General features: G+C 40.4%; 1 protein-coding gene across 1 annotated transcript in view; it reads right to left on the reverse strand.

Moving 5' to 3' along the window:
* Positions 1-9,334, reverse strand: part of LOC122559852 (solute carrier organic anion transporter family member 3A1-like) — a 290,872-nt gene extending 281,538 nt beyond the window's left edge. The window contains exon 1 of the mRNA XM_043709972.1: positions 8,875-9,334. Coding sequence (XP_043565907.1) covers positions 8,875-9,250 — 376 coding nt within the window. The 5' untranslated portion in view covers positions 9,251-9,334. The remainder of the gene's footprint in view (positions 1-8,874) is intronic.
* Between the last annotated feature and the right edge of the window lie 8,818 nt (positions 9,335-18,152).

Here is an 18,152-nt window from a genome sequence, read left to right on the forward strand (position 1 = left end):
GTTTTGAATGAGTACTTTTCTTCAGTATTTACGAATGAGAGGGACCGTATTGTTGAAGAGGAGAGTGTGAAACGGACTGGTAAGCTAGAGGAGATACTTGTTAGGAAGGAAGATGTGTTGGACGTTTTGAACAACTTGAGGATAGACAAGTCCCCCGGGCCTGACAGGATATATCCTAGGATTGTGTGGGAAGCAAGAGAGGAAATTGCAGTACTGTTGGCAATGATCTTTTCGTCTTCACTGTCAACGGGGGTGGTACCAGGAAGCTGGAGAGTGGCGAATGTTGTGCCCCTGTTCAAAAAAGGGAATAGGGATAACCCTGGAAATTACAGGCCAGTTAGTCTTACTTTGGTGGTAGGCAAAGTAATGGAAAGGGTACTGAGGGATAGGATTTATGAGTATCTGGAAAGACACTCTTGATTATGGACAGCCAGCACGGATTGTGAGGGGTAGGTTTTGCCTTACAAGTCTTATTGAATTCTTTGAGGAGGTGACCAAGCATGTGGATGAGGGTAGAGCAGTGGATGTAGTGTACATGGATTTTAGTAAGGCATTTGATAAGGTTCCCTGTAGTAGGCTTATGCGGAAAGTCAGGAGGCATGGGATAGTGGGAAATTTGGCTAGTTGGATAGAGAACTGGCTAACCAGTCGAAGTCAGTGGTAGATGGTAAATATTCAGCCTGGAGCCCAGTTACAAGTGGAGTTCCGCAGGGATCAGTTCTGGGCCCTCTGCTGTTTGTAATATTTATTAATGACTTGGAAGAGAGAGTCGAAGGGTGGGTCAGTAAATTTGCAGACGATACGAAGATTGGTGGAGTTGTCGATAGTGAGGAGGGCTGTTGTCAGCTGCAAAGGGACTTAGATATGATGCAGAGCTGGGCTGAGGAGTGGCAGATGGAGTTCAACCCTGTCAAGTGTGAGGTTGTCCATTTTGGAAGGACAAATAAGAATACGGAATGCAGGGTTAACGGTAGGGTTCTTAGTAAGGTGGAGGAGCAGAGGGATGTTGGGGTCTATGTTCATAGATCTTTGAAAGTTTCCACTCAGGTGGATAGAGCTTGTAAGAAGGCCTATGGTGTATTAGCGTTCATTAGCAGAGGGATTATATTCAAGAGTCGTGAGGTGATGTTGCAGCTGTATAGAACCTTGGTAAGGCCACATTTGGAGTACTGTGTGCAGTTCTGGTCGCCTCATTTTAGGAAAGATGTGGAAGCTTTGGAGAGGGTGCAGAGGAGATTTACCAGGATGTTGCCTGGAATGGAGAATAGGTCGTACGAGGATAGGTTGAGAGTGCTCGGCCTTTTCTCATTGGAACGGCGAAGGATGAGGGGTGACTTGATAGAGGTTTATAAGTTGATCGGGGAATAGATAGAATAGACAGTCAGAGACTTTTTCCCCGGGTACAACAGAGTGTTACAAGGGCACATAAATTTAAGGTGAAGGGTAGAAGGTATAGGGGGGATGTCAGGGGTAAGTTCTTTACCCAGAGAGTGGTGGGGGCATAGAATGCACTGCCTGTGGGAGTGGCAGAGTCAGAATCATTGGTGACCTTTAAGCGGCAATTGGATAGGTACATGGATAGGTGCTTAAGCTAGGACAAATGTTCGGCACAACATCGTGGACCGAAGGGCCTGTTCTGTGTTATGTTCTATGTTCTATGCTTTCCTTTATTGGTCAGAGTATTGAGTACAGGAATAGGGAGGTCATGTTGCGGCTGTACAGGACATTGGTTAGGCCACTGTTGGAATATTGCATGCAATTCTGGTCTCCTTCCTATCGGAAAGATGTTGTGAAACTTGAAAGGGTTCAGAAAAGATTTACAAGGATGTTGCCAGGGTTGGAGGATCTGAGCTACAGGGAGAGGCTGAACAGGCTGGGGCTGTTTTCCCTGGAACGTCGGAGGCTGAGGGGTGACCTTATAGAGGTTTACAAAATTATGAGGGGCATGGATAGGATAAATAGACAAAGTCTTTTCCCTGGGGTCGGGGAGTCCAGAACTAGAGAGCATAGCTTTAGGGTGAGAGGCGAAAGATATAAAAGAGACCTAAGGGGCAACTTTTTCACGCAGAGGGTGGTACGTGTATGGAATGAGCTGCCAGAGGAAGTGGTGGAGGCTGGTACAATTGCAACATTTAAGAGGCATTTGGATGGGTATATGAATAGGAAGGGTTTGGAGGGATATGGGCCAGGTGCTGGCAGGTGAGACTAGATTGGGTTGGGTTATCTGGTCGGCATGGACGGGTTGGACCGAAGGGTCTGTTTCCAAGCTGTACATCTCTATGACTCTATAATTGCAATGTGTTATAATTTACGCCACACGTATCTTTCTCTCAATGATTGACATTTCTTCTAGAAATGTTATTTAAGTTATTCCTGCTGTTTCTAAATAGATGGCAGAGAAGGAAGATATAACTTTATGAAGTGGGTGAGTAAAGCACACTAGACAGGAATACAGCTGCCAAAATTGATAAACATAATTCATGTACAGGTTGGGATTTAAACAATGAAAATCTAGTCATAAAAATCTAGTAATGTGTCAGTGGGTTGTATTTAAATAAAAATAAGATTACATTTCAATTTGTAACTTGATTGCAAAATTCACAGGGTAAAATCTGTTGAAAATTTGCAAAACAAAATTCAATTTTATAGCAATATTACAAATTAAGGAGCTTCAGAAAATGATAATTGCAATAAACTGACTTCAATTTCAATGGATAATGAAGCATTGAAGTTGTGCTTAAACAAGCAATTAATGAATTAGTACTTGCGGAGGTAAACATTAATCAACTGCACAAGTTAAAATCTTGATAACAAACTTAAGTCTGATTAAGGCTGTAAACATTCTTAAAGTATTAACCGTTGAGTTGCTGTGTTTGTCCTGCAAATGCTGGAAATCCAAAATGAAAACAGAAAATGCTGCAGGTCAGGCAACATTTATGGAGAAAAAAGCGATGTTGGAGGGTGGAATTTACATAACATGGAGGGATCTCACCCACCGACTGGAGAAATGGCGAGAACCCAGCATTATTTCATTCTGTCAAACCTGACACTATTCCCAACTGATCTGTTATCTGTTTATCATCCTGCTATCTGGTCAGCATGGATGAGTTGGACCAAAGGGTCTGTTTCCTTGTTGTGTATCTCTAGGACTCTAAAACTCCTACTGCAACCAAACTCTTTGGACATTTATTGCACATAAAACTTTACTGCATATAAAGATTAAAAAGTTGAATTTTGTGTTTAATCAGTAACTGGCCAATTAAAATTAAGGCAGAGTCAGGGAATTAATGATTCTAATAAGATGTGAATCAAAAGGAGGGTGATGTAATAGGTACTAGCCATTTAGAAAAGTACAAACAATACATGAGATGTTTTACATCAGAAAAAAGTGCTAAATAAGTACAGGTCTTCTGTTTTCTATTTTTATCATCAAGACCAATCAATTTGTTTGTTGCTCTTCTATTGGATTCAATATCCAATCCCTCCAAAACAAGTTTAATTACAGGAGACACAATTGAAATATATCAAGCTTCCTTCTGGCAATATTTTTAAACTCCAAGCCATCTGACATTAAAAAGAAAATAAACTGCCTCAAACTTGTGGTTCAGCTGGTAACATGCTTATTCACACTTGCCTCTGGCTCTCAAAGGCACTAGATGCAAATGCTATTCCCCACTGTTGTGGACAAAAATAAAAGGTGGCACTCCAGCATATTACCAAGAGTGTGCTGTCCTTTCAGAGGAGTTGTCTTTTGAATGAGTCATTCAACACAGGTTCGATCTACCCTTCACAAGGAAAAAGTCTCATTGACTTATGTTAAAGAAGAGTTGTGGTTTTATTCCTGATGCCTTGGTGAATATTTATCTCTCAGTCAACATCATACAAATCAGGTTATCACTACGCTGTTTGTGAGCTGCTGCACATAATCTTGCAATTCAGGCCCTACTTGAACATTCTTGGCAATTGATGTCTTTTCCTCACTCTTGTTGGATTCAAAATCTAGAATTACTCACCTCACCACATTGTGGGAGCACTATAAATACAAGGACAACATTAGTTGAAGGTGAGATTTCACTAATATCTTCTTAGGCAACAAGGGTTGGATAATAAATGTAACTTTGCAAGCTGCAATTACAACCCTGAAGAAGAGTTTAAAATTAAGGATGTGGTTTTGATGTATGATATATGAACAGGTCACAGATCAATAGTCAAGGTGATCGTTCATGTCATTTGTCCCAACTCAAAAATGTATTTTGTTTTTAATTATCTGAAAATGATAGTGTTTAAACTTGGGTAAATAATTGTTTAAATTCTTTCTTGATATATGGGTATCACTGACGAAGCCAGATCTATTTCTCGTCTCTAATTGCCCTAGAGACGATGATGGTTCAAACCTTCTAAACTGTTGCAGTCAATCTGGTACAGGGACTCTCAAAATGTTGTTAGGAAGAGAGTTCAAGTATTTTGACCAAGTGATAGTGAAAGAATGGAGATTTAGTTTCAAATTCGGCTGGCATGTGGCCTGGAGGGAAATTTGCTGCTGTTGGCATTCTTAGTGTCTGCTATCATTGTCTTACTGGGTGGTAGAGGTTTGGGTTTGGCAGGTACGGTCATAGGGGCCTTGATGAGTTTGTGGAGTGCATGTTGTAGATAGCATAAAGATCACGTTCCATGTTATCACATTCTTGACTTGTATCTTGTAGATGGTGCACGGGCTTTGGGAAGTCAGGACACAAGTTTTTCATCTCAGAATTATAGGACTCTAACCTGCTCTTAGTCATAGAGTCAGAGTTGTACAGCATAGAAACAGACCCTTCGGTCCATTTTGTTCATGCTGACCAGATATCCTCGATATGTTTACTCTAATTTGCCAGCATTTGGTCCTACCCCTCTAAACCCTCCCTATTCATATGCCCATTCAGATGCCTTTTAAATGTTGTAATTGTACCAGCCTCCACCACGTCCTCTGGCAGCTCATTCCATACACCACACTAAGTGAAATAATTGCCTTGGGTCTCTCTTAAATCTTTCCCCTCTCATTCCAAACTTATGCCCTCTAGTTTAGGACTGTCACATACCAGGGAAAAGACCTTGCCTATTTACCCTATCCACGCCCCTCAAGATCTTATAATCCACAATAATCTATAATCCTCAGCCTCCAACACTCCAGGGAAAATAGCCCCAGCCTATTCAGTCTCTCCCTTCAGCCCCAACTTTCCAACCCTTGCAATATCCTTGTAAATCTTTTCTGAACGCTTTCAAGTTTCCAACATCCTACCTATAGCAGGGAGACCACAACTGCACACAGTATTCCAAATGTGGCTGAGTTAATGTCCTGTATAGCCTCAGCATGACCTCCTAACACCTGTACTCAATGGACTGACCAATTAGGGCAAGCATACCAGATGCCTTCTTCACTGTCCTATCTACCTGTAACTCCATTTTTAAGGAACTATGAACCTGCACTCCAAGGTCTCTTTGTTCAGCAACACTCCCTAGGACCTTACCACTAAGTGTATAAGTCCTTCTGTGATTTGCCTTTTCAAAATGCAGCACCTTACTTGTACTTACAGTATGTACACAACAAGTCCAGTTCAGTTTCAGGTCAATGGTAACAAAATGTTGACAATGGCATAATTCAGCATATGTATTGCCATTAAAAGTCTAGGGAAAATGTTAAATTCTCTTAAAATTAAACATTAACTATTTTAAGTAGAAATGCTAATTGCTTGTCATTTAATGGTGAAAATGTTTTCCATTAAAGCTTTATGAGAAGTGATGATAATTTGTGGTGGGGTGGACTGCAGTTTGAGAAAATTTGCAATATCACTGATCTAAGTTTCAAAAACATAATGCCATGCATTTCTTCTCATTAAACGCTTCAGAAGTACTGTCCCTTTGAAACACTAGAAGCAGTGGAAATTGAAAAGCATTTGTTTATACTGATTTTGACCTCAACTGAGAAAAGCTTTATACTGGTTACTAACAGATGATACACAGTTATTTTTAAAAGGCATGATTATTTTCCACAAGAAAATTTGTCTTTAATGAAAAGCATTGTAACTGAGTAAAAGAAGACTATTGAATCATACAATTTTACAGTGCAGAAGGAAGCTATTCAACCCATCGTTTCTGTACTAGCTCCTGAAAGATCTACCCAGCTAGTCTCATTCTCCAGCCCTATCTGAATTCATCACTTTTAAATATATATCCAGTTATCTTTTGAAACATTATATGGAATCCACCTCCAACACTTTTCCAGGCAATGCACTCCTAATACAGTACTAACAATCCTCTGAGTAAAGAAGTTTCTCCACATCTCATTCCTAGCTGTCTTGTTGACAATCTTGAAACTGTGACCCCTACTGTCAAACCTCTACTTCTTCATGCACCTTTCTAGTAATGCAAGGTGATTATGCATGTTCTGACAGTAAGTGCCCACAATTAACCATAAGTACCTTTATTAATTGAATATTTCTCTTCACAATAATCCATTGGACATCTCCCCTAGATTTCCACCCTCACATACTCCATCCTTTCCTCACAATCTACAATTAAGAATCTCATCAACATTTTGTTTTTTAAACTGAGGCCATCTGTTCAGCTACCTTTTTTTTAACACCACTTCTTTCAAACCAAAACAAATCACATTCTCTGCACAGATAAGCATCATTTCCTTCCTGAGATCTTTCAGCAGCTCTAATTTGTGAAACTGCTATTTAAATAAACACTAGATAATACAGTTTAAGATTTGATTAAAGAGGACTAGAAGTTGAAGCTGTTCATCTACATTGATCAGAACTGGGACATAAGAGACAGACTTCGACACCTTGTTGTACAATATGAGAAGAGGGTGCTGATTGGTTGGGCCATCATTAACATTGAGATGCAGCAAGTACAATTAACAGTCAAACTCAATGCTCATACCAGGAAGCAAGATTTTGGTTGGTCAAAGCGTTCCATGGCTGTGCAACAGAGGTTGGCTGTCTCAATTACCTTTTTTCCCAGTAAAAGATGGAATATTTGTATAAATTCCTTTTGCCTACATAAAACAGGGACCTGAATATTTTATGCATGGAGTTTTAAACACAGGCAAATGTATCACACTGTGGGCCTGACTGATGATTTAAAATTGGTTTCTGGTGAACTGTTAGCAAGGTCTTGACTTTTTAATAAATTATTTCCAAAAGCAGAATCATATCTAAAGGTGGATATACCTTTCTGAGGCTTACAAGCACAGATTGGTTGAGTATGAGGAGCATATTACCTGCGGTGAATGTTGTTTGATATGGTCTGCCAATCTAAATACCTGGCATCACACTGGCACTGAAACTCGTATATCACATTATTCATTTGTGTGGTAAGATAAATATATTTTTGGCTTAGCAACATCCTGATAGTGCAGAAAACCAGCCATGCATTTACTGCAAGTGTGAGACAGCTAGCTTCACCTATTGTTCTAAAAGTTGAGACACCTTGCCCTTCCAGGGCAAACTAAGGTAGACTGGACACCACTCAGGATCAGAAGTGGTGGACAAGGGCACTTTCATGAGTTTGTATGCAACAAATGATGGTTTGTGCTGTGTATTCATTATTATATCGGACAATTTTGATATATCCTATCTCATTCAGCTGAGCAGGTGGCTAGGGCACTATGTAAGCAATAAGAATTATCTTATTGGATTGAAGGAATCCCAGTGTGTACATTGACTGGTGAACATAGGTTTTCAGTAGGTAATAGTTAAGAATCGATTTTTTGACTTCTCAACTGATGAGCCATGAGGTTGGACCCTATCACATATATCACCAGGCGGATTACCATTCATGTGCAAGTCTAACAAGCACCTCTGAAGCATAACTGATGGTCATGAAAACTGGCAAGTCCTGTAGTTATGAATTTGGAACTCTCATTAAGTACAATGTTCCTGCTATTGGAAATCATTTATTAAATCACCCGGACTGTACCAAGAGTTACATCACAAGCCAATTTTAAATGCCAGCCAGGTTTGCAGTGCGACGCATTTATGTGTGCTCAAAGCTACATACATAAATGTTGTTTTATGCAATGGAATTTGTGCAAACATTGCACCTTTTTCAGAAAAAAAGGTCATTGAGCCAGCCAAACTCTGCTACATCGCCTTGACAATGCAGTGATGAGTCAGATATCAACCTGCCTGGTCTGACAATTAAGACTGACAATGAACTTTCTCATTGCACCTCTATGTCAGTGATGACCCAACCAATCAGTACCATCTCTCATGCTGGCAAAAGGGTGTCTCTTTTTTCAGTCTGTTTCTTCTGTCCTAGTTCTGATGCCTACAAGAGAAAATGCTTCAATTCCTTGTCTCCTTCAAGCTACTGCCATTTATTTGCTAGCATAATCCTGCAACTTTAATGGAATTCAAAATAAGTAACAACGTTTTTGTTAGAATATCAAAAACTTACAGTATAAAATAGCTCTGACTATGATGAACGCTGAAAGTGTGTTGCTGGAAAAGCGCAGCAGGTCAGGCGCTGTAAACAACATATTTTCAACACATTCCAGCAACACATTTTCAGCTCTGATCTCCAGCATCTGCAGTCCTCACTTTCTCCTGACTTTGATGAAGGCAGCTTTTTCCTTTAGACCCACAGAAAGAATAGTGAGGTCTTGCCCTTGAATAAATTCAGTCTGGATCGACTTAAGTGTATGTCAGTTATACCATATTTCTAACCACTATCCATACACAAGGTAGGTAAATGACATATCAGCTAAGTTACATGTAGCCATTGCCTCAACACATTAAATATGTACTGTACATATCCAAGTACAAAATAAGCTGAAAAGAATAAACATTCTTCAGTGAAAATGAGAATGACAAAGAAAGTACTTACCTATATAAAGTGATGAATCTCTCTTTCGAACATGGTCATCAATGTAGGAGACACCGAGTGGTTGAATTGGGGTTGCACCAGCCCCAATGATAACCTGAGCCACAATAACCAACACATACATCATGTTTGTTGTTTCTGTTTCTGCACACGTCTTGAGATTTTTCTCTTTTGCCAATTGTTGTTCTTCCAATGAAAGGTTTGCCATGCAGGTGTCCTTCAACACTGAAGTATCCACCTGCTTATATTGATACTGATGACTTAGAAACTCTGGCAGTGCACAAAACAAAGAACCAATGGCCATTATGATCCCACCACACCCTATCAGGCGTGGTCGATGTCCTTTGCCACCAAAGTAGCTCACCAATAAAATTATCATGAGGTTTCCAATCTCAAAGCTGCTTGCAATTACTCCTAGTTCGGTACTATGTAGATCGAAACGCCTCTCCAGGGTTGTTAGAATACTGACCTGTAGAAAACATGAGAAAGAACTGTAAAAATTGAAAACTGAAAAGACAATTAGAGTTAAGCTAACAACTTGGTTTAATGTTCATTTATGGTGAGACTTGAATGCTTGTTAGCACAGACATGTTGTAATACACGATCATTATATATTATATGTCTTGTGTAAGTTATATAAAAACATTTTTGCTGAAAATAGAATGAATCGTTAATGGAGTGCCATTTTATTTGTGTATGCAGATCAGCCTTTCCTACCTGCTATTTCTGACCATGACACTGATTGTATTCTGAGTGAACCAATAACTGGTATTACTAAAGAATATATGGCATTCCTCTGCTGGTGATTATGGATGTGTGACAGCAAATAAAATCCAGTAGAACTTCCCAGTGCATACCCACCCACGCTAATCTGTTCAAAATTTAACAGGGAATGAGGTGTGTAGGAGTTGTCCGCAGGCACATCCTACCTTGAGATTATTGAGGCCGTTAATTGGTCAATTAATGGTCAGGTAATAGTCTAATCCACAGCGGTTATTATTTTATCAATGGCAAGGGAGACTTGATGTATTAGGGCATAGTTCTGAAAAAAATTCATGTTCAAGTTGTATTAGTTCCACCCAATTTTATGATGTCAAACATAGTTTTTGGATGGAGACAAGACATTCTACACTTCATTGTGAACAGATGTATTCTGCAGAGCTCCCAAGTCTCCTTAATAAACATGGAGGAGAAAGTGAGGGCTGCAGATGCTGGAGATCAGAGCTGAAAATGTGTTGCTGGAAAAGCGCAGCAGGTCAGGCAGCATCCAAGGAACAGGAGAATCGACGTTTCGGGCATAAGCCCTTCTTCAGGAGGGCTGAAGAAGGGCTAATGCCCGGAATGTCGATTCTCCTGTTCCTTGGATGCTGCCTGACCTGCTGCGCTTTTCCAGCAACACATTTTCAGCTCCTTAATAAACTTACCTGTCTAGTAATGTAACCTGTACTTGTTACTATTTGTTATGGAATGAACCATCTCATTTACTAAGGATTCACCAGTGGTCTTTCCTCAACACTGATAATTTGACAGACCCCAGAATAATATAAACAAATGGAGGATTGAAGCCACTTGAAACAACACTTGCACTTGGTTGAGGTGGCAGATACAACTTGCCAACAGCAGCAGTCAGGGTAAACACCACATGGTAACAGCAGTGTGGATTCAAATTCACCTTGAGGAGAAGGTTCCAAACCAGCAAGAACAATTTCATGAAACAAAGCGCATTTAGCATTTTAAAAGCAAGAATTTGTTAAGCAGAGGTTTACTGCTTTTGGTCTCTGTACCAAAGGAAGGATATAGAAGAGAGCAGCTAAGGTTCACTAAGCTAATAGCGGTAATCACAGGACTGTCCTATAAGGAGAGGTTGGTTCAACTGGGCCTATATATACTACTGTTTAGAAGGATGAGTGGAAATCTGACTGAAATATCAAGTTCTAACAGGGCTTGACAGGCTAGATGAAGAGTTTTTTTTTCCCGGTTAGAGAGTCTAGAATAAGGGAACACAGTCTCAGGATACAGGGTAGGATTTGGGACTGAGATGAGGAAAAGTAACTTCAGTCAAAGGATAGTGAAGCTGTGGAATTCTCTACCACAGAAGGCTAAGTGGAGGCCAAGTCACTGAATATATTCAAGAAACACGCTAATTATTCTAAATAAATATTTAGATTTTATAGGCAGGGTGAGCCAAAAGCGGAAATATGGAATTAATGCAGAGTAAGGTTGAAGAGCCGAATGGTCCACTCCTGTTCCTAGTTTCTATGTTTCAAAGACACAGATAATCAATTTGAAGCTGAATCACAACTATCAATAGAGAGTGCAACAGCAATAGAAGCAACAACAGAGCAATCTCAGTTTCCCTTTCATCAAGAAGCTCTTAAACGTTGCAGTGAAAAGAGGGTAGGCTAGGAAAAGACAGAAAAGGGAAAAAAAGAACAAAACAGAACAAAATAGAGCAGAATGGAAAAAACATGTAAGGAAGAAACTGAAGCCTTAGCAAAGGAGATTTTATCGGGAGCAAGAGATGGCTTTAGGTGTAAAGTTTCTAACCATTTCTAAATCTAATAACTTGCGGAATTACATTTTACTTTGCTCAAAAACTGCATTTATCTATGTAAGATTCTGTAAATCCGTTTTTTATTTTAGAATCAGTCTAACCAATGTGACACAGACAGTCTCACAAAGAGCAGCTCGCGCCTTAAATACACTATCTGGGACAACATGACACCAATTGTTTAAATTCACTTGAGAATGTAACTTCTAAAAACATTTTGCAATTTACATCTGAAAGAACTGAAACCAACATGGTCATTCTAAAAGATGAGAGACTTAACGAACAATCCGGGTCTTTTTCAATATATAATTTCAATCGCATCACACTTTTGCTATAAATTCTGTATCTTACGATCTTACACTCCACAACTACCTGATGAAGGAGCAGTGCTCCGAAATCTAGTGCTTCCAAATAAACCTGTTGGACAATAGCCTGGTGTTGTGTGATTTTTAACTTTGTACACACCAGTCCAACACCGGCATCTCCAAATCATAAATCTAGTGGAAGAGTCTTACCAAGATTTACAGAGGCTGGGAGTCCGTAATTAAACTGCAATTTCAAGGGGAAGCTTTATAATGAATGCGGTTAGATAATTTTATTTTAAAATTTGTGTAGAAGAAAGTGGAAAACTGGAAAAGGCAGGGATCTATTGATTTTTCTCAGGAGAGAGAGGGTAATTCCATTTTAGCTACAGAATCTGAGCAAGGTGGGAAGCTACCACCTTGATCACAAAAAGGTGAGAAGACCCAAAAAAAAGGTGGAAATCCCTCAGCAGAATGGAGACACAGTATTACAGAGAAACAGAATTTTGAACCTTGAAAACACTTGATCACTACAGAACAACTAGTAACACAACTTAAAGCTTTACTGAACAATTTTATACAATATCGCAATAATGTAGAATTTAAAAGCACAAGCAAACAAAGAAAACATCACAGAGAGCCTTGCAAGCTCTGCAGTAATTCAGTTTAGAACAGCATTGATGAATACAAGAATATAAGCTTAAAGAACAGCAGATTAAATGCAGCATGGAAATGATACAGGTTAAAATGGTTTCACAGTTCTAATAATTAATAAGCACATTGAGAAGAAATGGAAAGTGACATAATACTTCCTCAAAGATTGCAGGTCAGAGATGAACCATATAGAACACAAGATTGTGGGCGGCACGGCGGCACAGTGGTTAGCACTGCTGCCTCACAGCGCCTGAGACACGGGTTCAATTCCCGCCTCAGGCGACTGACTGTGTGGAGTTTGCACGTTCTCCCTGTGTCTGCGTGGGTTTCCTCCGGGTGCTCCGGTTTCCTCCCACAGTCCAAAGATGTGCAGGTCAAGTGAATTGGCCATGCTAAATTGCCCGCAGTGTTAGGTAAGGGGTAAATGTAGGGGTATGGGTGGGTTGCGCTTCGGCGGGTCGGTGTGGACTTGTTGGGCCGAAGGGCCTGTTTCCACACTGTAATGTAATGTAATCTAATCTAATTGGATTTTCTGGAAAAAGACTTTTCCCAAGATATGGAATGGCTTCAAAATTGAAAACAATATCTGAAGTTCATCAAGTGAATACAGCATTGTGTTCAGCGGGTCTCACTGTGGGTGATATTATTAATTCTCAAAATATTAAAAGGGAGTACAGATACTTTTGAAGATGCTACATTGATTAAAAAAACCTTCTATTTGAGAACAATGACAATTCTTGAAAAAGCAACTTTCAAGGGAACCCAATGACAACGTCATCACTCACCTCCAAGATCAGTGGAAAACTGTGAGTATGGGATTCAGATAAAAGCTCAAAGGAGATAGAAGTATTGTTGAAACTATTGATGGAAATTGTCAGATTTCCTTCAGTCCAAAGAATACATGAAGCATGAAGTTATTCAGACCATGCTGGAAGCAAAGCCCAAAGGATTCACAGACTGATCCTGAGAGGACAGTATCATTCCGAGCTCAGGAGAACAACAGAGTTTATTCACTTTGTAAAATATGGACATTCAAACCAACATAGAAAAGGAGCCAAGCACTAGATATTAAGAACCTGTATCAGCACTGTGGGATAACAATGCCGACTATGACCTAAGAATGATACATTTGCAAAGCTGTAGGTCATTTTCAAGAGACACGAAAAATTAAGATAAAGTTTCAGTATGGCAGAAACATTGGCGATCAGGCATGAGAAAAGTTCAAATCTCTGCAACACCTAACACCATTAATAAAGATACGTGCATTAGATTAAGCATGTCCATTTGGAGGTATTCCTAGCAGAACCTGCAGATCTAGATGAACCAGAACACATAGAACATATTTTTATCAATTAGCATTCAATTAATTTTATGTTGTTACAGGAGCAATTGTTACTGTTGAATCAGATTAAAATACTATGCCAAAAAAAACATAATTAATAGCTACGGAGATGAGACTATATCTGGAATAGTTGTGGAATATACAGTCGATTAACTGTCAAGAACATAGACGTTATACAGATTACATCAAAATGCAATGCATAGAAGAGAAATGAAAATGTATATATTGTACCCAATCAAAAATTTCATTTCTGAGTCTGCACACATGTCACTGGCAACCTCATCAGGTAATTTGGAGGAGATTGATCACCTCCCAGAGATTAATTGGTCCACGAACAAATCATTATTGATCATCTAGTTAAGGGGCAACTGGGAGAAGACTTAATTAGGTTTCTTTGACTCATGGTAGGACCCAAACAGATGAAAGAATTCACTGAGATTACTTATGTTGGCATAAGAGCACTCTTTAACATTGTGCACACAGAGGAAGTCACAAACTTTACTGGACTAATAGAAACATTCAATCCTCTGCTTTCCAAACTGAAAAGTTAATGCCAGTAACAAAGAATCTGTTGAATTGGCAGTCATCTGCAGTAATATGATTGAAGTCTGGAAAATTCTACTTATGTAATCAATCAACAACAGAGTGCAACAGAAGATATCCAACTTGATCAACAAATTGAGGAGTTGGGTTCTATTCAACTCCATGTGAACCAGACCAGTGCCTTCAGATACAGAATATGGTCAAACAGAACAAAAGTTCTTGTCTAAGCATCCAGGATGATGCATGCTAGGAAGTTAGCATAAGAGTGCTGTCTCACATTGTCCACAATGTTAACACATGGTCAACAGAGCATCCATCTTCTATGATGGACATTCATCAGTACAAACGTTCCCCAGATAATACTATGAGACAACGATCTGAGTTAGCAGAGAAGATTTCCTATGCAAAGGCAATTCAAGAGATTAACGATTCTTCAGATAAGGAAATTGACCTATAATTGTCTACAAGAAACACCATCCTTTGCAGGTGGCATTAAAGAGATAAAGGTCCTTCAGCAGAGAAATGTTCTACAGATGTAAACCAGGGTCAATAGTCCTTAAGCAGGAGAACAACAATCTTACAAATCTGAAAATAATATGTTCTGGGAAAATCAGGGAAGGTGAAGTAGCTGTAAAAGTAAAATAGTAATATACATGTCTAATACAAAATGACATATTTATGGGAAAAATAATAAAAAATACAAATGAAAACCATTAAAAAAGCATTAGAGACAATAAATTACTATTACTATTATTATTATTAGTGGGAGATGTTACATATAGACAGAAAAAGAGTAGGAAGGCAGTGCAGGTGTCCCCTGCGGTCATCTCCCTCCAAAGCAGGTATACCGTTTTAGATACTGTTGGGGGAGATGGCTCACCAGGGGAGGGCAGCAGTTGTCAAGATCATGGCACCGTGGCAGGCACTGCTGTTCAGAAGGGCGGGAAAAAGACTCATAGGGCCTTAGTCATAGGGGATTCTATTGTGAGGGGAGTAGATAGGCAGTTCTGTGGCCGAAAACGGGACTCCCGGATGGTATGTTGCCTCCCAGGTGCTCGGATCAGGGATGTCACTGATCGGCTGTAGAGCATTCTAAAAGGGGAGGGTGAACAGCCAGTTGTCTTGGTGCATATAGGCACCAATGATATAAGTAGAAAGTGAGATGAAGTCCTGAAAGAAGAAGTCAGGGAGCTTGGAGAGAAGTTAAAGGAGAGGACCTCAAAGGTAGTGATCTCGGGATTACTACCAGTGCCATGTGCTAGCCAGTGTAGAAATTAAAAAATAGGCAGGATTAACACGTGGCTTGAGAGATGGTGTAGGAGGGAGGGATTCAGATTTGTTGGACATTGGGACCGGTGCTGGGGAAGGTGGGACTATTACAAAAGGGATGGTCTACATCTGAACCAGTCCGGAACCAATGTCCTTGAGGGAGTTTTTGCTCCTGCTGTTGGGGAGGTTTTAAACTAATGTGGCAGGGGACTGGGAACCAGAAGAGAAAAAATGTAGGCAGTGAGGTGGAGACTGCGGACTGTAAGAATTATGAAGATAGCACTAATAAAGGGAAGAATAGGCAGAGAGCAGGTCAGCGCAAAAGAACTGGTGGCCTGAAATGCATCTACTTTAATGCAAGGAGTATAGTGTGTAAGGCAGATGAACTTAGGGCTTGGAGCGGTGCCTGGGAGTATGATATTATTGCCATCACGGAGACTTGGTTGAAGGAAGGGCATGATGATTGGCAACTGAATGTTCCAGGATACAGATATTTCTGACAGGACAGGGAGGGAAGTAAAAGAGGGAGTGGAGTTGCATTGCTGGTCAGGGCCGATATCACGGCTGTGCTAAAGAAGGACACTATGGTGGTCCTGAGTAGTGAGGCATTATGGGTGGAGCTGAGAAATAAGAAGGCTGCAGTTACATTGTTGGGGCTGTATTATAGACCTCCCAATTTACCAACAGTGAGCATGAGGTAGAAGAACAAATAGGTAAACAGATTATGAATAGATGTAGAGGCAATAGGGGAGTGGTGATGGGAGATTTTAATTTTCCCAACATTGACTGGGATACACTTAGTGTCAGAGTCTGGATGGAGTAGAATTTGTACGAAGCATCCAGGAGAGTTTTCTAGAACAGTATGTCAATAGTCCGATGAGGGAAGGGGCCATACTGGACCTGGTACTGGGGAACGAGCCAGGACAAGTGGTAGAAGTTGCGGTGGGGGATTTCTTTGGGAACAGTGACCACAATTCTGTAAGTTTTATAATACTCGTAGATAAAGAAGAGAGTGGTTCTAAGGGAAGAGTACTAAACTGGGCCAAGGCCAATTATATCAAAATTAGGCACGAGCTGGGAAATGTGCATTGGACACAGCTATTTGAAGGGAAGTTCACATTTGAGATGTGGGAGGCTTTCGAAGATAGGTTAACGGTAGTGCAGGATAGGCACGACTCATTGAAGGCAAAGGATAGGAAGGGCAAGATTCGTGAACCGTGGATGACAGGAAAAATTGGACGACGAGCTAAGAGGAAAAGGAAGCGTACGTAAAGTCTAGGCAGCTAAGAACAGAACAGACCCTGGAGGAATATCGGAAGAGTAGGACAAGTCTTAAACAAGGAATCAAGCAGGCTAAAAGGGGTCATGAAATAGCTTTAGTTAGCAGAATTAAGGAAAATCCCAAAGCATTTTATCCTTATATAAGAAGTAAGAGGGTAATTAGAGAAAGGATTGGTCCACTAAAAGATAATGAAGGAAGGCTGTGTACTGAACCTGAGAGAATGGGTGAGATTCTGAATGATTACTTTGCATCAGTGTTCACTGAGGAGATGAACATGATGAATCTTGAGATTAGAGATAGAAGTTTGATTAGTTTGGATCACGTTGGCAAGTAGGGAAGATATATTGGGTATGCTAGAGGTTATTAAGATGGTCAAATCCCCAGGACCGGATGGGATCTATCCCAGGTTGCTGAGGGAGGCGACAGAGGAAGTAGCTGGGGCCCTGACAGATAGCTTTGTGGCATCCTTAAATACAGGTGAGCTGCTGGAGGACTGGAAGGTTGCTCATGTTGTCCCCCTGTACAAGAAGGGTAGTAGGGATATTCCAAGTAACTACAGACCAGTGAGCCTGACGTCAGTAGTGGGGAAGTTGCTGGAGAGGGTACTAAGAGATAGGATCCATTTATATTTGGAAAGGAATGAGCTTATCGGTGATGGGCAACATGGTTTTGTGCGGGGGAGATCGTGCCTTACCAACTTGATAGAGTTCTTCGAGGAAGTGACCAAGTTGTTAGATGAAGGAAGGGCTGTTGATGTCATATACGTGGACTTTAGTAAGGCGTTTGATAAGGTTCCCCATTGTAGACTAATGGAGAAAGTGAAGTCACATGGTGTGCAGGGTGTTCTAGCTAGATGGATAAAGAACTGGTTGAGCAACAGGAGACAGAGAGTAGTAGTTGAAGGGAATTTCTCGAAATGGAGAAAGGTGACCAGTGGTCCACAGAGGTCAGTGTTGGGGCCACTGTTGTTTGTGATATACATAAATGATCTGGAAGAGGGTACATTTGGTTTGGTCAGCAGGTTTACAGATGACACAAAGGTTGGTGGAGTAGCAGAAAGCATAAGGGACTGTCAGAGAACACAGGAGGATATAGATAGACTGTAAAGTTGGGCGGAAAAGTGGCAGATGGCTTTCAATCCAGATCAATGTGAGGTGATGCATTTAGGCAAGTCTAATTCTAGAGTGAATTATACAATGAATGGAAGAGCCTTGGGAAAAGTTGATGGGCAGAGAGATCTGGGAGTGCAGGTCCATTGTACCCTGAAGGTTGCTGCACAGGTGGATAGAGTGGTCAAGAAAGCATATAGTATGCTTGCCTTCATCGGACGGGGTATTG

This window comes from Chiloscyllium plagiosum, chromosome 2, assembly GCF_004010195.1.
Source record: "Chiloscyllium plagiosum isolate BGI_BamShark_2017 chromosome 2, ASM401019v2, whole genome shotgun sequence".
Lineage (NCBI taxonomy): Eukaryota > Metazoa > Chordata > Chondrichthyes > Orectolobiformes > Hemiscylliidae > Chiloscyllium > Chiloscyllium plagiosum.